This window comes from Lagenorhynchus albirostris, chromosome 15, assembly GCF_949774975.1.
Source record: "Lagenorhynchus albirostris chromosome 15, mLagAlb1.1, whole genome shotgun sequence".
NCBI classification, from domain to species: domain Eukaryota; kingdom Metazoa; phylum Chordata; class Mammalia; order Artiodactyla; family Delphinidae; genus Lagenorhynchus; species Lagenorhynchus albirostris.
The window spans coordinates 40,567,596-40,591,764 of record NC_083109.1 but is presented as its reverse complement, the minus strand read 5'-3'; the positions used below and the strand labels follow the sequence as shown (position 1 = coordinate 40,591,764).

Here is a 24,169-nt window from a genome sequence, read left to right as displayed (position 1 = left end):
GATATTTGTATATGTATAGCTGATTCACTTTGTTATACAGCAGAAACTAACACAACACTGTAAAGCAATTATACTCCAATAAAGATGTTAATAAAAAAAAAAGAAAGTCCTGCCAGCCTTTCACAGGCAGTCACAGCTCTAAGTTCCTCTACTTCACAGCACTTACCACAATTCTAGTTTAACGTTTATCTTTGTGGCAGCTGCCTCATGTCGGCCTCACCCATTTTACAGAATAAACTCCATGAAGACAGTCCGCTTTCTCCTCACCCAGTGTATCTCTAGTGCTTGGCCCCAGTGCTTGCCATAGCCAGCCCTCAAAATACGACTCTCATATGGAGTCTAAAAATTCTTTAAAGTGTCTTACCTTGTAAATCTTCCATCAATTCAAACATTCCAGGATAGTTAACTTGAATTTCATCAGTGTCCTATTCAAAAAGAAAGACAAATCCTTTGGCATTCATTACCAAAAATCCAGATTAGAAAAGAGGTTGTAGAGATTGCCCAGACCAATCTCTCACGGTAAGCAGGAATCTTCTTCACAGTATTCTTCACAGACGTCATCTGGCTTACACTTGCTTTACAAAGATTTCAAATTGCAGAATAAATGCTTGCCATTCTAACAGTAATCTTTCTATAACTCCATCAACTGGTTCTAATTCTCTCCTTGGGATTAACACAGAATAAAGTCTATTCTGTACTCTGCAAACAATTACCCTTTTCTTCAAGTCTTTGAAAACTCTTCCAGGACACTATAATTTTTTTAGGGGGAGGGGTTAGGCTTTTAGACAAAATTTATAGATCCTTACATGTGCTGACTTCATTTTTCTCTACATAGTCAATATCAATCTCACTCTCTCTCAAAATGTGACACGCAGAATAAAGCCAAAAACGGTCATCTCCCAAGATGCTTTCATTCTACTCCCAGTGATGCAGCAATACTACACAGACTAGTTTAGGAAAGGGCACATGGCTGGCACATACAGTTTATTTCTCAAGTGAACTGCTGAGCAATGATACCCCACTCTTTTTGAAGTTTGATACAGGAGTTCACTGTTGGTACAGTGGCAGAGACCACTGATGCTCCCCAAACATCCAGGTACTCCTTGACACTTCACAACCCCAGACATTTCTCCTGGCAAAGGAAAAGTGAGGTGGAGGCAAGGTAATAAAGAGCTAGTGAGCCTTTTCCAGGCCGTCTCTGCTGCAGTGACCTTAAAGGATACAAGGCCGAGATGGCACAACTACAGGATGGAGAGGAGCTGCCCAACCAGCATGGCTGTGATGTGAAAAACTCCTGTGTTAACCACTCAGATGTAGGAGTTTGCCTACACTGGAAACTAGCCCTGAATATAGGACACTTTTTTTTCAAGTTTGCTATCAAAATGCTGCACATATCTCAAACTTCATCCTATTGGCACTAACCACTTTTGAAGTATCTAGATCTTTTTGTATTCTGTAGCTTTATCTAATATGTTAACTACACCTCCCAATTTTGGACTTTAATGTTGCACAGAATCAAATACAAAACCCTAAGGAACACTTATCAAAAACATCCATTCTAATTCCTAAAGAAATGCAAAACAAAATGACCAATTACTATTTTAGCATTAGAGATACAAAACAAAAGTATAAGCGGCGGATTAACATACACTGTTGATGAGGCATGTCAATTAATGCTACCTTATGGACAGTAATTTTACTGTCAAAATTTGAAATGCATATTCTTTGACTAGGCAATACCATTGCTAGAAATTGATCTGACCGATTATGTAAAAGAAAATTCACTGCAGCATTTTTTGAAAGAGTATAAAAAAAACAAACAACAAACTGGAAACAATTTAAATGTCCATTTGCAGACAGCAGGTTAAATAAAGTATATCTATTCAATGAAATACTATATAGCTGTCAAAAAAGAATGTGGTAGATGTATGTTTGTACGGGAGGATCTCCAAGATATGTTATTGTCTGGGGGAAAAAAAAGAGTGCATATAGAAAAAAGCAAGAGTATATATTGTTGCATGTGTACATTTAAGTGATATAACTGTACTCCAGTCTGTGAGGAAAAAGTGTTCTGAAAGGATATATAAGACAGTTAACCAAAGTCATCCTTGTGGAAAGGAACGGGGTGTCAGAAGGCAGGAGGAGACTTCTGTTCATTTTGGACCCACTCTCTTATTCTCTCTATACATGGTTTGTTTGTGTTTTTTTTCATTTTTTTAAAAAACATATGCATGGATCAGGTTGTATGTGCACTTTTTAATAAGATCATCTCTGGATAGTCCCTTGTATATATTTTTCTACATGGGGAAATTATTTTTAAAAAGAGATTCTAAGATTAAAAATAAATTTCCTCCCAGCTAATGCCTAACCATTAAACAATATCCTTTGAAAACAATTCAACGAAAGCAACTAAAAGCACCATCTCCTTCTCAATCAAGAGTACTACAATAGCCTTGTCAAAGGTCTTATTCAAATTAAGATGGGGGACCATATATGCAGTTTTCTTCTAATATACTAGCCTGGAAACCATTCTAAAAGGAAATGAGCTTCATTAAGAATGCCAACTAACTCTAAAAATAATTCACTAAGAGGGTCATATAAATGTAAATATAATTACATGATATTAATTTAACTTGATTTCACTTTACAAATAAAAATCCATTGCAGTATAAAAGTAACATATCTAATGTATGAAACATAAACCTGTATAATTGATTATCTAAAAGCTTTCTTGCATGGGAGTTTTAGAAAATGAATTAGGATGCAATGTTAATACAGCACTTTAGAGACAATGTATATGTCTCAAGGAACAAATTTCTATAGATTTTATATATTAAATTAGCAACTAATTTTATAAACTATAGAGAAGATTATACAGCAATATTTTTGCATTATATTAATGTTTGAGTCATTCTGCTCAATTTTGGAGAAGTATATGGAAGGTATTCTGAATTATTTGAATTCCCAATTAACAGAAATGTAGGCTATGAAATGTTATAATGTCAGGTTAAATATTTTTAGTAGAAGTCTTTCTAGAACACACAACTCACTTTACAAACATAGAAAACTGCAAGTGGTTAACATAATTTAACTTTCTTTCGATGACTCAGTAGAAGTCTCATCTTTTTCCTAATGGGCAATGAATTTTGAGTCCCTTAATACTGCTGACTAACCTGTTTGACTGGGCACGAGTTCTTCAACATCACTCCGTGAGGGTTGTCGTCAGTTCCCAGTCTCTGTCTCTTCCCTTCCCTAGAAGGGAAACCCCTTCCCAACATCAGAGGCCCTGCTGATCTACGCTCCTTGCTTTCTATCAAAGCAGGGAAGGATATGACAAGCCATTTTCGGTAGGTTGATTTTATGAAACACACTCACACTACATCTCCTTAAAAAGTTACTTTAAGTTTACAGTCTCTAATTATGCAATGAGAAGCTTTCTTCATTAAAAAAATTCCTATCTCTTCTAATCAGGTTTAGAGATGTTTTTAGGCCTGAGGGGTTTGGAAAATCATGGCAAGTCCATTCTCTGGAAGGCAGTAATGACATCTTTTAGAATGACTTTGTTGCTGAAGGAGGTTTGAAGGGGGAATCCCTGTCTGGATGCGTCCCTGCGGGAAGCCTTGGCCTGGAAAGTGTTAGGAGTAGAGGGAGGAGGAGAGAGGAAGGCAGGAACTAGGACTTATTGAGCATTTATTGTGAAGGTCCAGGTACTTTACGCCCTTTAAATTATTTAATCCTAACGGCCACCTGTGGTGAGTAACATTTGCATTTTTTTTTTAAAATGAATGCTCAGAGAGGTGAAGTAAACCCCCCAAATTCCCCTAGCTAGTAAAGGGGCAAGGTAAGGATCCAAATTATACTGTCAGACACCAGCACCCTGCACCATCACTGCACCATGGTGACTCCATGTTTCTTCATCGCTGATGGTCTCGGGTCCTCTTCCCAGATCTCTCCAGTCCTGATGGTGTACAGCCCCCTGTCCTCCCTTCTCTACCTGGATCTAACCCAGGGCCTCGTGAATGCACGCTCTCTCATTTCTGCCTCACACGGCACCACTTCACTTGAGGGCTGGTGGTAGAGGCAATGCTGTGAATGCTCCCGTACACCCGCTTCCCTCCTCCTCTGGGATGCTCTAACTCTCATGTTACACCTAACTCTGGATTTGAAGACTGTGATGGAGTAGCGTGTCTTAGAAAATAGCCTCCTTGTTAACTGAGGTACATTCTTTGTTTGAGTTACTTATTCAGGTAATGGATAATAGAAGTTTTACATTCCTACCTGGTGTCAATCAAGATAAAAAGAGAGAGTGATTATTTCTGAACTGTGTAATTAATGGGTTACTCAATTCTCTTGATAGTTACCACAGTCAGTGTATTAAAGCCGGCTCTCCCGAGCAGATGTCCTAGGTCATTGACAGCAGTGAAAGGAGAGACGTGTGGAGAAAATCCTCCTTCCCTTTCTGTTTCCGCTAACTGTAATGAACACCGGAGTTCATAGAGAGTGTCACCTCCAAACAATGCACCAATAAACACTCCATCTGGTTTTAAAACACAATGAATCTGAAATAAATATAAACAACAAAACTATTCAAAATTTTACATATAAAAATGTTAAAAGGATATATGGTATCTAGATCAATATTTTATGATTACCATTCTTATTTTGTCAAATTAATAACCAGATAATTTATTAAATAACACTTAGACAACCAACTATCAGAAAGGTATTGCAGTATAATATTGTTGTGAAGATAGACATTTACTGATAGTGTTAATATCTATAAAATATTTTATGTTTTTAATTTTTTATAATAGACAAAACTGACTCTTATAATCAGTAAAATATTGAAAGAAAAAAATTTTGAAGTGTGGTAGAGTACAAAAATCACCATCCTCCCTGTATCTGTGCCCTCTGAAACGCTGCTCAACAACAACTCCCATTAAGGGATGGAGGCTACTTCCCCCTCCTGGAATCTGGGCTAGCCTTGTGACTTGCACTGACCAAAAGAATGCAGAGCAAGTTGACAGTGTGTCAGTGTCAAGCCGAGGTCTCAATGGCCTTGCTGCTTCCACCTGCTCTCTAGGAGCCCCGTCTGGCCACCACGTTGTGAACAAGCCTGAGCTGGCCTGGTGAAGGATGAGAGATCAGCCAGGCGTCCCAGCTGAAGCCATCCGACAGCTCCAAGACAATCCATTGGCATATCAGACACACGGGTGAGCCAAGCCAGACCCAGAAGAATTTCCTAAGTCCAGCTCAAATCCCTAATTCACAAAATTGTGAGCTAATTATTTTTAAAACAAAAAGCTGAGGTGGCTTATTATGCAGAAAAAATTGATTTACAGAGAAACCATTATGATTCACAACATTAATCTAGTAACATTTTAGTTAAAATATTAACATATTAATCTAGTAACATACAGAATTAAGAAGTAACCAACTTATTTTTCAGCTTTAAAACAAAAACCAGTTTTAATTTATAACTTGAGCAAAATAGCAGCCAGAATGAATTCCAGATCATAAATGTTTACTCAATGACTCTTAGAACTACAATCTTTAACTAGTTTTGACTCTGACTATTCTCAACAACGAGGAACATTACAGGACAGGGTGGATTCTGAAGTACATAAGAACCCAAATCACAGTAGGCTCTTCTTTTTTTTTTTTTTTTTTAGTAGGCTCTTCTAATTCAAGTATGCATCTTGGATTTACATTTAATACATTATGAAGCAATTACAAAACAGTATATAAGCAAACCAACTGTAAAATCTTTTGGTTTTTTTCTTCTGCCCCTTTAGTGTTACTTCTTTCTCTTGCCACCAAACTCTAATATAACGTACCTAGAATTTAGTCCTCAGCTCTCTTCAACTTCTCTCTACCACAGAGGGCTTATCAGTTCCCATGGATTTCACAAGGATCACTTTCCAATCTCTACCTTGAGCTTCCCAGAACTCTAAATTTGTCTTTAGCTGCCTGTGCGCCATGAATATCTGTCTCTTGATAAACTTACTCCCTCCCCTTCCCCAGTACATCCAACACACACACAACACTTTTTCTCAAACCAACTCCCTTTTCCAAATGCCATATTTCTGTTAATTACCATTTTCTATTCCCTTTATCTGATCACTACCATTCTTTCCCCTACTTTTACTAATTATTCTCCAGTCATCCAGACTCAAAACTTTAAGGCAAGCTTTGACTCCTGACTCTTTTTGATCTTCAGCTCTAACCAGCCACCAAACTGTTGACTCTTACTTTGCAGAGTCCTAAATACCTTTCTCTTCTTTTTAACTCCTACCATTGCCACATAGGTTTAGTGTATCTCATGCCTGGGCCACTGAAACAGTCTCTCTTCCATGTAACCAAATTCCAGCATCAGTTTTCTAATCAGCAAAATGAAGCTATCCTGCAGAGTTATTTAACACATATATAAAACAGAGCACAGTGATTGGCAAACAGTATATGCTTAAGATATGGTAGTTATTATCCTGCCTACCAGCTTTTTAATGTTACTTTCCTCTTCAAAATTCTCCAGTGGCTCTGAATTGCCTTAAGAAAAAACTCCTAATTCCTTAATCTGTCACCTGAGTCTGCCTAAATCTGGTCCCAAAATTCCTCATCTACACCTGGCACTATACTAATTCTCTAACAGGCTTCCTCTTTGTCCTTTCAGGCTCCTGAGTCTCTTACACCTCCCATCTATCCCGGGATTCTGCCTTCCTGGAGCGTATTCCCACTCCAAATCTGACCTACCCTTTGAGGCCCTGTTCAAGAAATTCCTTCCTCTTAAAGGTTTCCTAGGCCACTCCAAGCCACAGTGATCTCCTTCCCTCCTTGGAACACGATGCTTTTTACCCACCCTTCATCTGTTTGTTGATCAATATCAACCGAGAAGCATTTACTAGCATTGCCTAAGTATAAGGTATGGGGGAGATACAAACACTGTAGGAACAAATAGGTTCTCACCCACAAAAAATTTATAGGCAGTGCAGGAAGAAAAGAAAGCCACACAGAAAATGTCTTATGATATTAGTACTATTTTGTACAAGTCTTAAATATTTATGAAAACTTTAGTAACATCTCCATAATTAGATTTCTTAATTCTCAGGGAACAGGGAGTCACTAATGTACTTCTTAATATGCCAAAGGGCACCAAGTGTATCTGGCCGACAGAAGATAATCAATTTTTTATTTGCTTCCGTTTCCAATTGTCAAAAATATAAAATGGAAAACATCTATAAGTTTCTGTGTAAAAACAGAAACATCTATAAGTTGCTCATAATAAACAAAATAACACAGGCTATTAGAATCAACACTAAGATTTTTACCTGTTCAAGTGCTCTAGGAAGGTCATTCACCCAGTGCAAACTAAAATATAAAACACACATTTGTTTTAGCTTAATGTGTATAATTAATTAGTACGAGCAGCACTAGTATAATGATAAGCCACAAAAAAGGTGTACATTTTGATGTTTGAAATTGCATATCAAAATTCATTGATTGTTTTCATACAAGTTTTTTTTTTTTTTTTTTTTTTTTTTTTTTTTTTTTTTTTTTTTTTTGCGGTACGTGGGCCTCTCACTGTTGTGGCCTCTCCCGTTGCGGAGCACAGGCTCCGGACGCGCAGGCTCAGCGGCCATGGCTCACGGGCCCAGCCGCTCCGCGGCATGTGGGATCCTCCCAGACGGGGGCACGAACCTGCGTCCCCAGCATCGGCAGGCGGACTCTCAACCACTGCGCCACCAGGGAAGCCCCTCATACAAGTTTTAAAATAAAAAATATTCCTAGGCAATTACCTTCCTTCTGTTGCAGGAGAAAATGTGACAGTATATCACTTTCCTGATATGATTATCTCTCCAAATAGTCTTCAATGAATAAAGTAAAAGTCAGCTTTTCTAAAGCATACATACAAATGGCCAACAGGTATATGAAAAGATGCTCAACAACACTAATAATTAGGGAAATGCAAATCAAAACCACAATGAGATGTTACCTTATACCTATCAGGATGTGCATTAAGAAAAAGAGATGACAAAGGCTGGTGAGGATGTGGAGAAAAGAGAGCCTTTGTGCATTGTTGGTGGGAACATAAACTGGAACAGCTGCTGTGGAAAACAGTATGAAGGTTCCTCAAAAAATTAAAAATTGAACTACCATATGATCCAGCAATCCCACATCTAGATATTTATCTGAAGGAAGTAAAGTCATTATCTTGAAGAGATACCTGTATTCCCATGTTCATAGCAGTATTATTCACAGTAGCCAAGGTATGGAAACAATCCAAGTGTCCATTAAGAGATGAATGGATAAAAAAGATGTGGTGTGTACACAGACACACACACACACACACACACACACACACACACACACACAGAGGAATATTATTCACCCATAAAAAAGAAGGAAATCCTGCCTTTTGGGTCAACATGGATGGACCTTGAGGGCATTATGCTAAGTGAAATAAGCAAGACGAAGGAAGAAAAATACTGTATGTTCTCACTTATATGCAGAATCTAAAAAAGCCAAACACATAGAAACAGAGTAGAATGGTGGCTGCCAGGGGCAGAGGGAAACAGGGAGATGTTCAAAGGATACAAACTCCCAGCTTTAAGATAAACAAGATTTGGGGATCTAATACACAGCACGGTGACTATAATTAACAACACTGTATTATATAATTGAAGGTTTTTAAGAGAGTAGATCTTAAATGTTATCACCACATACATACACAAAAAATTGCAATTATGTGAAGGGATGAAAATTGTTAACAAACCTTACTGTGGTAATCATTTTGCAATATATATATGTATTTGATCATCATATGGTACACCTTAAACTTACGTATGTTATATATAAATAATATCTCAATAAAGCTGGGGAAAAAAAATAAAGTAAAAATCATCCCTATCTGGCATTTCATTTAAACAGTGCTATTCTGAGAAATTATTTGAAATAGTAAAAATAAGGACCTGATGACATATTCAAGGAAGTTCACCAATTAAATCAAACAATTAAGCTAGATATATATAGAATTCTAAGTCCTACTTTCGCGGGGTGAGGTGGGGAAGCCACTTCATCAGACCTATAATTTTCCCAAGGCAAACAGTATTACTCATCAAAAATAACTCAATGAGTTTTCTGATAAATAATATCCCATATTTTTTAAGACTATAAAAAAGAATAAATAAACTCAAAGTTCTATATACTTAAAACTTAATTTTAGAAATGTCTTGCATTGTCTTTGGACTCTATTTGATCCTCTCCCAGAGTGTGGTGTTGTATAACCACAAGACTCAGTCTCTGTAGAGTATGGTCACACTTTCCTGGTAGAGCTGGCATCCTCTTAGCTGAATTCCAGGAGAGCACCGAAGACCCATTTCAAACCATACTATGTTAAGCTCACATTTATCTTTCATAATGCTTTCTATCAATTATTTGATACTTTAAAAATTGAGGTCATATTATAAACTCTATCATACTTACGGGGAAACTGAAAGTGACAGAATTACAGTAGTTACTTGCAAATAACAAGCACAGGAGCTAAAGTTAAAACTCAGGTTCTGACTCTCTGCCCAGGGCTCTTTCCCTTAGACCAAGTACGTGTAATGTTTTCCATTTCACAATAGAATCGGAATACTTTTCTAAGTTTGTTCAGCACACCTCAAAAAGCAGAGAAAAAATTACAAACTCACTAAAGAAAACAGCAAGGGTGACCAACGCTCCCAGTTTGCCTGGAACTGAGGGGTTTCCTGAGACACAGGCCTTTCAGTGCTAACACTGGTAAAGTCTTGGGCAAACCATAATGACAGGTCACCCTAAAAACAGCCATTAAAAGGGCTGAACTGAGCATGTTGAATCTTTGAAAAAAAATCTGACTATACTAATAAGGAGAAATAAAGCACCACACAGAATACTTTATTTTCTCTATTAGATGTTGAGGTCTTTGAGGACAGGATTCCTGTCTGAATTCATTTTTCAATTCCCCAAAGCATCGAGCTCAGTGCCTTGTACATTATAATCTATTCAACAAACATTTATAATATATGTTTTTGTAATAAATGTGGAGGGACATGGTAGGAAGTACAAAGGGAAAAAGTAACCTTGAGAACTACGTCTCTGTGTAGAAGAATTAAAGTTAAAGGAAATATGAGCTTTTCCTTATTTGCCAGAATGAGTTTATAAGGGTGTTCTAACATCTGAATATTGGAGCCAGTATACTCTTTCAAACTCTTGCCCCATCAACATGTAACTAGGTTACGTCAGCGAGGAAAACCCTTCTAACACAGATAAACTTTAGCAAATTAAGGAAAGTTGGGGAGGAAAAAAAGTTGAGGTACTATATCACTTATCCCCACTAGGGAGCATATAATCCATAATTCTTTACCAGAGAAAACTGGTTTGTGACTTAAAATAAGTTATTAAGATATTTACTCTGTTATCTATTTTATTTACCTTATAATATTAAAATTTTATAGCATAAATTATCTATTTTTAACATATATTTTTTAAAAGCACAAATAGATTACCAACCTTAAACTGCTAACCACCAGATCAAATATATTTTCTCTGAAGGGAAGAAATTCTTCATCAGCTAAAACACTGACAGTAGGAATTTCCATTTCTAAGGCATTTTTCTAAAAGTTAAAAAACAGACGTTCAAAACACATTTATATAACATCTTAATTATTAACACAATCATTGTTTGTTAAACTTAAGTCAATGTTATATTTACTTGGTAGTTTCTAGTCCTTCTAAAAAATAAAAATTAAAAAAATTAAAAGTTTCAGTGGAATAATTGAAGCCAGAAAACTGCTAGATGAAAATATGGGTGAACACTTTTATACTCTTAGATGAAAATGCCTAAGTAAACGTGACTCAAAAAACAGAAATTGTAAAGACTGATATACTTGATGATAAACTAATCAAAAACTTCTAAAAAGCAATAAACAATGTAAACAATATATTTGGGAAAATATTTTTTAAATATATGAAGAAAAACTAATATCCCTAAAAAGCAAGTTCTTACAAACCACCTAGAATAAGAACATGCCAAGGTTAAAGTAGATAAAGGACTAAGGTACAGGCACATCATAAAAATTACTTACAAAATTCACAAATTGAAAAAAAACAATAGCCAAAAGACATCAAGAGCTATTTGGCTACTCTAGTAAACAAAGAAATGTAAATAAAAACAATGAAATTCTACTTTCTGCCTATTACATTGACAAAGACAAAATAAATGGCCCAGTGTTGCCAAAGAGAAGGAGAAAAGAGTGCTTTCTTTTAATTCTGTTCTTCAGTCTTTCTAACGGCTGGAGATGTATATTAAAAATTTAAAGCTGAACATCAATGAATCCATACATTCCACTATTAGGAATTTATTCCCTGGGAGAAAATAAATCAAAATTGCTTTATATAAGGATGTTCATCACAGTGTTGGTTACTGAGATACTAGAAATACAACTGTCTTTCAAAGAAATTTAGCTAAATAAATCGTGGAATATTCATATGCTGGAATACTATATAGCTGTATAAATAGGGGTGTGTGTGTGTGTGTGTGTATATATATATATATATATATATACCATTTATTGATATAAAAGAGTGGTATTCTATGAAAAATATGGCATGTTAGCATAATAATGTTTGTATAAAACAGTGTTGGGGAGATATTATATGCCTACAAGGTGGAGACCACAATGTCACCAGTGGTTGCCTCTGAGTGGTGGGACTAAGAGTGATTTTTCCTTCCTCCATTATACTTCCTGTACTGTTTTACTTTCCTTCATGTTTGTTACATTTATAATCAGGAAAAAAACAGCTAATTTCATTTTGAAGGAAATAAAAAAGTAAAGAACTAAAAAACAAACCAGGAGATCAGAAACCTATAGTATTAAAAAGCTACCTACCAAAGCATTTTCTGCAATGTCTGTTTGGAAAAACTTTCCAACAGTTTCCTGAAAAGGAATAAAGTTGATCAGATAATACAAAAACAAAAAAAAACTAGTAACAAATCAAACAAAACAACTGTTGAAATTAGTAAAGGAAAAAGTGATAATTATAGATTAATTTTCAGCTTTGTAAGGGTATTTTTCTGCATGTAATTAGTATGGTACACAAATACTTTTAATAACACATATTAAGTTACATAGAATTAAATATATGCAGTCAACCCTACATGTAATATATTTAACAATATTTAATAAAATGGAGAACACAGGTATGAATAATCAGCATCCTTAATTTACTCCACTGGGTTAAGGCTATGTGTTAATTTTTCCATGGCATAATATGCTGAGAGCTAGTCCCCACTCTTGTACCAGAGAAGATCCCTCCTGCATACCATCCCCAAATTAATCTTTCTTAAACATCACTGTATCACACCCTACAGCTTTCTACCTCCACCTTCCCTCCTGCTATGCCCTTACTTCCAATGCCTATGAAACACCAATCCAGATTCTTTCAAATCCCAGGTCAGATTCTGTGCCCTTTCAGAAGCCTTTGATCAAATGAAACCCTACTGATTTTCCTTTCCCTTGACTCCTGTTGCAGTTTAATGACTGTACCATTTCCATGGCATTTACTATTATCAATAACAGTATTTGGAGAGGCTCATACACACCCGTCCTCCTGCCTTGGCTCAAGTGTACTTTTTTTCTAAGTAGATTTGATATAGAAATCCCACTTTAATTTGTGTCCAGCACAGTGTGCTACATAGAGAGGCTAAAACAATTAATAAATGTTTTTGGTCTGAATTACAAATTGAAAAATAAAATGGTATAAGCATTAATAAAGGCTACTTATATTTCATCACACACAAGATTTCTAACCAACTGATGAAATGAATATGTTTCATAGATAAAGTATTAGCTTACTCACAACTTCCAAATGAATGTCAATGTGATTTTTATTGTGAATTATTAAAAATATTTGAACAAAGTGGTAATAAAGTACAATGTATCTTACATAGACTTAAAGAAACTATCAGTAGGAACACCGTATAAAATGGATTCAAAGAAAAGAAAAAACAATTTAAGAATAAACTACTTAGGAGTAGACACAAAACAACCACTGGTTCCATCACTTCAAAAAAAACAAAGAAATGAGAAATTCTGATATAATCAAAATCTAAATATGATACAAATTGATTAGGAAAGTCTTCCCTTAAAATTAGCCAATTTTATTTCTCAAAGTAAATTAAGTCATCAAATAAATATACCTTATTCAAATGTTGTGCTATATAACCTCTTCCACAACCGACATCCAAAGCAAGGGGGAAATCTCTGAAAAACAGACACAGAAGTCATATTTGTCTATAAAAATAGTCCATAAATAACTATTAAAAACTAATTTTCTTAAGTAAAAACGTTTTAGTGAACACAGCTTTCAAAAAAGTTATATCATCTGCCTTTGCTGCCTTGCCTCACAAGGTGCATCCCTCAGAGAACACACCAGACACGGCAAGTCTGTCTGGCCTAGCCACTCACAGGACCTCACAACCAATGGCCTTCCATAAGGTTGCTCCATGATGTGGATGTGAAGAACTGATTTAGTAGGGGGTATTTTAATTTGATAATATACCCAGATAAAGAATGAAAAGAAGTTAATGTAAATGAACATGAAAATATTTGGCACACCTACCAGGAACTTACTACTTATCCCTACTTCTCAAATTTTTGATGACTTAGAAATCATCATGTGAAAGACCATGAAGTAAAACATGATAAACTAAAAATCAAACAAAATATCAACTAAATAATAGCTTTTACTTAAATCTTACCAGGTTCAAAGCAGTGTGCTAAGTATGCAGAGTTAAGTAAGTCAATCCAAGGTCACTCAACTAATAACCAGCAGTCAGAACTTGAATTCAGTCTGTTTGAATCCTGAACCAGAACTATTATCCCCTATGCAATGCTGTCTCCTCCAAATATATGTCATACTAAATCAGTTTACACATCCAATTGTGGGTCATAGGTTTAAGAAAAATTTGTGACAAAATTTTTTTTAATTTTATCCACTAATAACATTTTTCCTATTGGAAGCAAGAGTTCCTTTTCAATTTCTGTTAAAAACCTATGTCAAAAATATAGAACACCAGTACACAGCTGGAGAACCACTGGTGAGAGAACCATTTATTTACCTAATGCCCTCTATCTTGATTGTGAACATAGGCAGTGTGGCCTGGGGAAGCATATAGCCTTTGCAATCACGAAGACACGAGTTAGAATTCTGGACCTACAATTTACTGGCTCTGTGACCACAGACAAGTGATTTAATCTTGCTGGATCTCAGTTTCCCCATCTATAAAATGGAAAAGTTACTATCTTCCTCAGGGTTGGTATGAGAATTTTATGAAACAGTGCATGTAAAGTATTCAGCACAGTACAAATGTTCAACAGTTAGGACTTATTATTATCACCGACTTTAACAGTACTAAGTAAGCTTCAGAGAGCACAAATAAGACATTTAATAATCTGTTGGATTAGTTTAAATAATAAACATAAGATCAGTGTTGACAATACAAGCTATTCTAATAATAAAACATTAGTGTAAGACATTTTAGACTGTTATTTTTAATGATTTAATTCCAAAGAGTTACTGTTATTTTAAGACATGCTTTTAGCCAAAATCACAGTTTTCTCCACAGACCTGTGTTTTGCTCAGTACTATGACATAAAGAGATTGTAAAATCCAATCTGACTTGGAAAATTTAATGTTTCATTTATTAAACTGCAAATGACCTAAAAGCCAGGCAAATGAATGACTACAGTATAGAGAATTAGCTATTTTTCAGATTTTTAAAATAATGAAACAGATGAAATGAGGGTGATTTTTGTAACAATGAAGAATTTTTTTTTTTTTAACTTTATGAAACTGATTCACCCCAAGACTATTTTAAGTAGCCAGGGTATATCCAAAATATGATTTCAAGAGTTTGTGATTTTACAAAATTCCCCTTTTTTGAATAGACAAAATGAAATAAATTCATCCCATATGGTCTAATTTAATGTGTGTCTTTTACACAAAAGAGCACCAAAAGCGATTTGCTAACATCACAGAGCAATTCTATAGCAAAGCCATTATTTAACTGTGGTTCCTGCTACCTGGCTGTAAATTCAAACCTGTAAAGCTTTTGTTATGCCTAATATAGAGCAATGACTCCATCAAGGTTTTAATAATATTTGATGAAGGTGTTCTTTTCTCAAATCTGCCTCTATATAATTGTCATAAAACCCTTATTGCTATTAATAATACCTAAGATATAATGGCCAAAGTCTCATATAACTTGATGGGGGAACAAATCTAGGTAGACTCTCTCCTTCACTTAGATGGTAAAAGGTTCTGTTAAAATTTTAAACTTTTAAAATTAGGTTTAGTAAATTTTAAAATTCACATGTCAATTATATCCATTTTTGGAGCAATCTTTCCATTACTCGCTTTTGACCAAATCAAGTGGAATAGCCATTTAGTCTTGGAGAGAAGCTGAGCTGTGTTTCCATTCATTCTTTTTGTTTGTTTGTTTGTTTGTTTGTGGTACGTGGGCCTCTCACTGTTGTGGCCTCTCCCGTTGCGGAGCACAGGCTCCAGTCGCGCAGGCTCAGTGGCCATGGCTCACGGGCCCAGCCGCTCCGCGGCATGCGGGATCCTCCTGGACCAGGGCACAAACCCGTGTCCCCTGTATTGGCAGGCGGACTCTCAACCACTGCGCCACCAGGGAAGCCCCCCATTCATTCTTTTTTAAGACAACAATGAGAAAATACTTGCTCTCTCAGACATAAAAAAAGGAGAGATCTAAGAGTGATTAAAACTACTAATCCTGGTAATAAATTCATCTAGATGCTGCCATTCCAGATATCAAGTTCTCAGCATTTAATTTCTCAAGCCTTCATTCAAAAGTTGATTGGGGCTTCCCTGGTGGCGCAGTGGTTAAGAATCCGCCTGCCAATGCAGGGGACACGGGTTCGAGCCCTGGTCCGGGAAGATCCCACATGTCACGGAGCAACTAAGCCCGTGCGCCACAACTACTGAAGCCTGCGCGCCTAGAGCCCGTGCTCTACCACAAAAGAAGCCACTGCAACGAGAAGCCCGTGCACCACAACAAAGAGTAGCCCCCACTCTCTGCAAGTAGAGAAAGACCGCGCACAGCAACAAAGACCCAACGCAGCCAAAAATAAATTAATTAGTATATTAAAAAAATAATTAAAAAGAAAAGTTGACTGTATTTTATTATGACAATCATCACTTACCTGGCTATGTCATATATACGGTCTGCAATCCGACTTCCAACCTGACAGATTATAAGAGGCAATGAAGTTAAGATGAGTAGGTTTAACAGAGAAGTAACACTCTCTCCAGTATTCAACAATCCATAGGTTACTTATGTTTCAACATGTTAAATTCCCTTTATCCCTTTTTCAATTTGACCTCAGCAACTTTCTTTTCAAATTCTGAATAGGAACACCATAAATTAAAGGAAACACACTGAGTTAATTACTTCAGAAGTCAATTTAAGGAAAGAAGACTAAATACTATATATATATACATATATATATACATATATATATACATATATGTATATATATATGACTTTATATTCCATATGATACAAGAATGCAAGGCCAAAAAGCAACAGGATACCCCAATTTAAAAAAAAAATCAACAGGAACATAACAAGCATATTATTGTCTATAGATACTAGCATGAGGTATGTGAAAGTGAAAAATTAGTTAGCTGGGGATTATTACAGATCAATGTATAAATGATCACTTAATAAAAACTCTATTATTTGATAACTACTAACAAATTTTGTGGAACTCCTAAATGAGTAAACAACTTTTCTGAGCAACATCTGCAAATTAGAAGTCAGCCAAATCTGAAGAAACCTCTTCAATCCCACCCTAATTTAAAAGACGTCATAAGGTAGGCACCTCCTTTTTGCTGGGCTAGCTTCGTCTAGCAGGAATAAAGATGTGGGAGCCTAATATTCCATTCATTCCCTTATAAACATCCCAGAGTTTCTATTAGGCCTTGAAAGTTCAGGACATACGTGTATTTGCTTTGGGGGGGAAGAAGGGGTAAGGGAGGAGAACAGCAGAAGTCATTTCCCAGAGGACTCCACTTTGTACGTCATTCCTAATATGAATACCTTTTGTTTATTATTTTTAAAAAAACTCTCATATACTTTATCTCATTTATTCTAGTCCTAAACACTGGTGAGGCCTCAGTCAAGTTGTAATCCAGGTGCTTCTCTTGGAGAAGAGTGGCTGGAAACTCACATCTTCTAAGTACATGTCACCATGAACCCTGAGGACAGAGTCACTCATCTGATCAGGCCAGGACTTGCACAGAGCTCTGCCCAAAGTAGGGGCAGTAAATGTTGGCTGCATAGGCTTGAAAGAACTCATTACACTTGATTTCAATTTTAGTCCATCCCTGAAGAAACACGAGGCCTGAGCTCTGTGCTGCCTGTCCAGAAAGCAGAAACCTGCTCAAGTCCCTAGACCACCTAGGCAGAGAGGAAGAGGTCTCTCAAACCAGCACAGACAAATCAGAGATCTTAATTTATCTTAATAAGTCTTTCTAAAACACGAACCAGAGCCCATCACTCCATTGCTTAAAAGCATTCGACAGTCTCACATTCCTCTAGAGCCATGTTGGCCAATAGAAAAACAATCAGAGCCACATGAGCAACTTAAAATTTTCTAGTAGCCATTTTAAAAAGGGTAAAGAAATTAATTTAAACATTTTATTTAACTCAATGTATCAAAAATAAAACTTCAACATGTAATCAATGTAAAAAGATATTAAGGAAATATTTTACATCCTTTGTTCACATTGTCACTGAAATCCCGTGTATTTTACATTTACTGCCCATCTCAAAGGGACATTCAAGTGCTCAGTAGCTACATGCGGCCAGAAATTACCATATCAAATGGACAGCCGAGATGGAGAAGAAAATCCCAAATCCTTAACCATTAAGGCCCTCGTAAGCTGGGCCCTCCCTCACCTCCCAATGGAGGTCCCTGGAAGCCTCAACAAGGTCCTTTCGGCCTCAGGGGCTCTGGGTTTGTCTTTCCGTTTGCCTACAAGGCTTTTCCCCCCAGATCCCAGCCTGGCTAATTCCTCATCACGTCGTCTGCCTGAGCGGCCTTCCCTGACCAGCGCAGTCACCTTACTACTTCACTTTGTTACCTGGCCTTACTTCTTTAGCTGAAATTACATGTTTTTGTTCACTGTCTCGCCTCCCACAAGAATGAAATCTCCTGAGAGCAGCGGTCTTACTTTGCCCTGGTCACACCTGTAATACAGGCACCATCTGCCGAGGTTATGAATGAATGAAGAGCAATTTACAAACACCGGCGCCCGGCCGCTGGGAGACTATAGTAGAGGCCCAGACAGGCAGGTCGGCCGCTCAAGCTCACACAGCGAAGTGGGGGCGGCCGGGGCCTGGCCGGAGCTCCCGGACCCGAAGCCAAGGCTCGGCGCCGCCCTCCCCGCCGTCCCGCTGACTCACCTCCTCCTTCAGGTAGTCAAACTTTATCCGCTCAGGCTGCCGGGCCGCCCAGTTCTTCTGTTTCCTCTTCAAATCCCGATCGAATATGTTTAGGGATCTGGGCGAGGCGCTGCCCAGGGAAGAGACGCCGGAGGCCACCTTCCTGAAGCCGACGTTCTTCGCGGGGACCCCTGCCGCCGGAGGTCGCCGCCACCGGGTCGGGAACCTGGTCAGCCGCAGCATCTCCAGCGGCAACGCCGTTTGCAGGCGCATTTATCGTGCGCATGCGCCGCAGCTTCAGCGAGGACTCTGGAGAACTTCGCCGAGGGAAAGCGGAAGAAGTTTGGCCCAGTTCGCGTACCATTACGGCTGCGCGTCACGCTGAGGATTGTGGGAGTTGGGGGCCTACGTGTGGCTCGGAGAAGTCTCGGAATTGGTGAGTGGGGTTAGGTTCCAGAAAAAGGGCTTGTCGAGGGGGCAGAATCGGTCTCTGAAAGGGTCTCCATCGGATTCGTGAGGGCCGCGCTCTTCCTCCTTGCCTTTCCGACTTCTTTCTTCAGGCTTCCTTGCTCTTCCTCCGCGTCCTGTTGAGGGCCCTCTTCCCTCTTCCGGCTCTCTGAGGTTTGGGAGTTGGGAAGGAGACCCTAGTTCCGGGGTCACCCTGGTGTTTCCCGCGTTAGAGGGTGGGTAGAAGGGGAGGGTGGGCTACAGAGATGAGGGCGGGCGTCGGAGATGAGGTTAGGTCGCCTTCCCCTCTCCGAATATCAGGAGTGTATCAAGTGCTTTCGTTCTAAACACTTATACACATTAGCTGTAATAGTTGAATGAAATGGTACCTACCCTACTCCATAAGGCTGTTCAGAGCGTTAAATGTTTAATTGTATAAGTGCATCATAGTCAAGCCTTGCTTTTGAAACAAAACACTATTACCATGTATTTATTAACTAGAGTGAGACTTCACCAGATTCATGAAAGGTGGTAGTATATAAAGGGGGAACTTTGAGCTAAACCTGAATTGATTTTGGTCTGTTTAGTTAGGAGACTAGCCACATAGAAGTAAATGCTGTTCCGGGTAGAATGAAGTAAGGATTAACGGAGAGAATGGGACCAGAACGTGAAGAAACAAATAAGACCAACTGAGACTTCGGAATTTTTAAATTACATTAGTTTTTTACTTGTAACACATACAAGTATACAAGTAGAAATATAGGATATCTAAGTGAGGGCAGTTGGCTAGTAATCATTTGCCCCCCGCCATAAAGACCTGGAATTCTGCTTGGTTTTGCCTTAAATTTATTTCTCCATATGATCTGTACTCAAAAGAAGATATTCTGATAGTTTTTTATTTTCTGCATGTGACTCAAAATGAGTTTGGGAAAGGAAATTAGACATGTTACTTTTATTTTACTTACATTTACCTTAGAATATAGTATTGTGAATTAATATTCCCAAAGCATCTTATTTAATTATATTAGTAACCTTTCATTATTGTTTTATTTTTTAGTGTCTGGTTTCTTCAAGCATTTGCCCAGTCAGACATTTAAAAATGGCATCCAAACAAGAAATAATGAGTGACCAGCGGTTTAGGCGGGTTGCAAAGGACCCGAGATTTTGGGAAATGCCAGAAAAGGATCGAAAAATCAAAATTGACAAGAGATTTCGAGCAATGTTTCATGACAAAAAGTTCAAATTGAATTATGCTGTGGATAAAAGAGGACGCCCCATCAACCATAGCACTACAGAGGACTTGAAGCGTTTTTACGACCTTTCAGATTCTGATTCGGATCTCTCTGATGAAGATAATAAAACTTTGAACCAAAAGAAACTGAAGAAGAAAAAACCCCAGACTAAAAACGAAAAAGAATCAAAAAATCTTGTTGAGGAGAAAAAGAAAGAAGCCAAGAAAATTAATCAAAAGGATTCTGGAAATAAGAATGATTTAGATAACTCCGAGAGAATTCAGAAAATGAAAACCTCGTGCAAATCTAAGAAGACAGAGTCAACAAGTCCCAAGAGCGATAGCAAAGAATTTATACAAAAAAGTACAAAAGGGAAAAAAACCGTTGTTCAACATAATACAGACTTGTTTCCCAAAGGAAAATTAAGAACAGTAGACTCAGGCACCTCTGAAATTGCACAGTCTCCCAAAGTCAAGTATTCTGAGACAGGAAGAGAAATGCAATCAGGTTGGTTGGAAAGAACTAAAGATTCTTTGGTATTACATTACTTATTTTTACACTAGTCTTTTAAAAAAGGAAATATATCTAATGAGTATTTTCATAGTATCATAAAAGTGGTCAAATGCTTATTTGGAAGTATAAAGCTATGAAAGAAAAAATACCATATGATAATGAATTTTTGATTTGATGCTATAATGGCTAGAAGAGAGACAAAAATTTAGGTCTTGAGGCTAAACAGTGATTTTGATTTGTGGTGGGCACTAGTGACAGCTAGGTTCTCCAACCAGATAAAATGTTATATGGTCTCATCACAGGATAAAAAGAGGTGTGTCTGAAGAAGGTAAGTAGAGTTGGGTGCTCATTCCTTCCTTCATTCATTCAACTACTTTTTAGTAACTAATATGTGGCAGATAGAACACTGAGTAAGACATGGTTCCGCCATCTCAGGGCTACTGTTAGTGTATATGATGCCTGTGCAGATTAGAAAAAGATGCGCCCTTCTGGACACACAGCACTTCCAGAACTCACAGTTTGGTGAGGACAGCACCTTTGAGGGAGGCACAGGTTCTTTTCCCCTGAACAGACACAGTACTCCTGCAGGGTGTGTGGATTGGTGATTGGAGTTTGGCCTTGATTTCAGCCCTTCTTGACCCTTTGCAGATCACCTTTTGCAAATAACAACCTGCTAAACTCTGTGCAGTGTCACTGGTCTAAAGCAGTACTGTCCAATAGAAATATATAATTTTGAATTTTCTAGTGGACACTTTAAAAAGTAAGAAGAAACAGGTGAAATTAATTTTATTAATATATTTTATTTAACCTAATATATCAAAAATTATTTCAATATGTAATCAACATAAAAAATGTAATGGGATATTTTATATTCTATTTTCATACTAATATCAAGTTGGATGAGCCATCTTTCAGGTGCTCAATTGCCACCTGTGGCTGCTGGCTACCATATTGGACAGTGCAGATCTAAAGCAGAAGAAATTAATCAGAACCATAATACAAAATAGAGTAATTTAAAGTGCTGTAGAAGAGCAGGGCTCTGAGAATTTGGAGGAGGAGGTCACTCAAGATATGGTAATCAGTAAAATTCATAGGTGAAGTGCTATTTTGGTTGGGGTTTGGAAGAATTAAATTTGGGATCCAGAGTATTCTACACGGAAAGAACTTTTTGAGCAGAGATACAGTTGAGCTTGCTCAGAAGAGATCAGTATTCCCATTTGATTAGATAATAAGGTGTCTGAAGGGGTGAGCGAATAATAAAGCTAGAAATGGTTGTTTGAAGCTAAGTAAGAAACATCTGACTCTAGTTCATGTTTACAAGTTTTCTAAGCTTATTAAAAAGTTGTGTCACCTCTGGCAGCAGGCAATTTTGAGTATTGGTATTGCTGATGGTTGATGTTGTAACTGAAAATTGGTGATGTTCAGATAAGCCAGACAAAGGCTGGCTGTGGTTACAGGACCCAAGGAAGGTAAGCATCAAGAAGAGGCAGAGAGAGGTCTTGACAGGCCATAATCACACTGGGAAGGTAGGAAGTATCAGGCAGTGGACAGAATTCTAAATAGCAGAGACTAGGGGTCAGGGGTGAGATTTATAGTGGAACCACACAGCAAACTGAGGTATAGGGACAAGGGATGCAAGTCTGGTTACTGAAAGTGGAGGATAAGATCAGGCTGGGAACAGCAGCAAGGTTGGCTTGATGCTGAGTTTGTGAGCGAAGTTAGTCCAGTATCCTTCAAATTTCACTAGATTTAGGGCATTAGATTACTATAACATATCCATATAATCCTTGGGGTTGATTTTACAGAATCTTTTGACATATCTTTTTTAATTTAATTTTCTCAGTAACCATGAAAAATTAGGATATATTCTTTAGGAAACAAGTGATCTATGTGAGGATACACAGAGCTGGGCCAGTAACTCAGGTCTTTGACTCTTTCTACCCCACCATGTTGTTTGCTGTAATTTACATTGCTTCCACAGTCTAGAAAAAGCATTATCTGTAAGTAGAGATCATGTGACTCCACCAGCACCATCTTTTTTTCTTTATTCATTCATGACTTATCATTCCAGCAAGTACTGTGTACAAGGGGCTTTTTAAGTGCTATGAGGTAAAGATGATGTAGGGAGTTGCAGTTTAATATTACGTATCATTTTAAAATGTTGATGCCCAGCACTTGCACTCCTAGAATTTATTTTAAGTAAACAATTGGGCATGTGTTTAAAGAATTAAAGTTTTTTAAACGGTAACATAAATCATTATGGGGTTGATTAAATAAGTTATGACATATACAGATATGTTCATGACATACGAAGTTTTAAAAATAGATTACATGGGAATTCCCTGGTGGTCCCATGGTTAAGACTTTACACTTTCACTGCTGAGGACCCGGGTTCCATCCCTGGTCAGGGAACTAAGATCCTGAAAGCCACGCGGTGCGACCAAAAAAAACCCAAAAACATAGGTTACAAAATAGAATAAATGGTATGACTAGCTACTTAAATTAGTGGGCATATCATAGAAAACAAATTTAGGGAGTTATGTACCAAAATAACCACTTAGTTATCTCTGAATGAAAAATTACTAGTTATCTTTATTTTCTTTGCTAAACCATATTTTCTTAATTTTTTACAGTGAGCATTCATTACTTTTATAATCAGAGGGAAAATGATAAAGCATTTTTTTAAAGTAGCTGAATAATAGTAGTGCTTATAGTCACTACTGGAGCAGTACCATCTAGGAATAGAGGCAGTTACTTATTTTTCTATTCCCTCATTATTTAGAATAAGGCTTTGTACAAGGTAGGGTCTGAGCAAATGTTTAGTGAATGAATAAATATTCTGAATGTAATTGATATTGTCAAAAATATTAAAATACTAGATCTCTTTCAGTCTCCCATGTATCAATTTATTATACAACCCCAAATGTGATATGTGTACCATTGTCATGTGAGAAGATGTCATATGTCAGGTGATACTCAAACATTTTTTATATTAATAGTTACGTAGTTCAACATCTTAGGCAAAAAAATGTAACCACCATATCACGTTTGTGGCTTCAGGGATATTGTTTAGAACAAGCTAATATTTTTAATTTAAAAAAATTCAGCTTCATGAAAAATATCAGTGACAGGCAAAAATCATGAAAATTGTATAGTAATAACTGATGTTTGAGAAATATTGCAATACTAGATAGAGCTGTGTCCCCAAGGTGTTATTTTAAGCAGGTTGCTTAAAAGTGAGTTCTAATGCTTATCTAATAGTAACTTTCTGTCACTATCCATGGTGGTGTTTTTCTGATCCCATTTATAGAACTTATGATAATGCCTTTTTTTGGCTTTTTCACATCTACTAGTTAGTTATCTTTTATTACTCCCCCTCTTGTGGTACTAAAATAAAGCTCAGTTCCTATTTTCCTCCTAACAAAACCCCTTTTCACTTGGTCTCAGGTCAGGCATCTTTTTGAAGCCTTCCTTATTATAAATACCT

The 24,169-nt window shown here is 37.2% G+C and overlaps 2 protein-coding genes across 15 annotated transcripts in view; one reads left to right on the top strand and one right to left on the bottom strand.

Moving 5' to 3' along the window:
- The window catches only part of NDUFAF5 (NADH:ubiquinone oxidoreductase complex assembly factor 5), a 32,733-nt gene extending 13,970 nt beyond the window's left edge, over positions 1-18,763 (bottom strand). For 11 of the 14 annotated variants that reach the window (XR_009535528.1, XR_009535531.1, XR_009535529.1 and 8 more), the window contains exons 1-8: positions 18,512-18,762; positions 16,245-16,285; positions 13,217-13,280; positions 11,907-11,954; positions 10,528-10,631; positions 7,326-7,365; positions 4,362-4,559; positions 365-425 (exon numbers count right to left, since the gene is read on the bottom strand). Coding sequence is in view for 4 of the 14 variants with exons in the window: in XM_060123993.1 (XP_059979976.1) it covers positions 365-425; positions 4,362-4,559; positions 7,326-7,365; positions 10,528-10,631; positions 11,907-11,954; positions 13,217-13,280; positions 16,245-16,285; positions 18,512-18,733 (778 nt within the window). In the remaining 10 variants the exon portion in view is untranslated. Of the gene's footprint in view, positions 1-364; positions 426-3,173; positions 3,253-4,361; positions 4,560-7,325; positions 7,366-10,527; positions 10,632-11,906; positions 11,955-13,216; positions 13,281-16,244; positions 16,286-18,511 lie in introns of all 14 variants that reach the window. The other 3 variants (XR_009535538.1, XR_009535537.1, XM_060123990.1) reach the window with 2 other exon arrangements.
- A 112-nt stretch (positions 18,764-18,875) lies between these two features.
- ESF1 (ESF1 nucleolar pre-rRNA processing protein homolog) overlaps positions 18,876-24,169 on the top strand; it is a 59,449-nt gene continuing 54,155 nt past the window's right edge. Inside the window, exons 1-2 of the mRNA XM_060123798.1 lie at positions 18,876-18,926; positions 19,995-20,676. Of these exons, the coding sequence (XP_059979781.1) occupies positions 20,037-20,676 (640 nt within the window). The 5' untranslated portion in view covers positions 18,876-18,926; positions 19,995-20,036. The remainder of the gene's footprint in view (positions 18,927-19,994; positions 20,677-24,169) is intronic.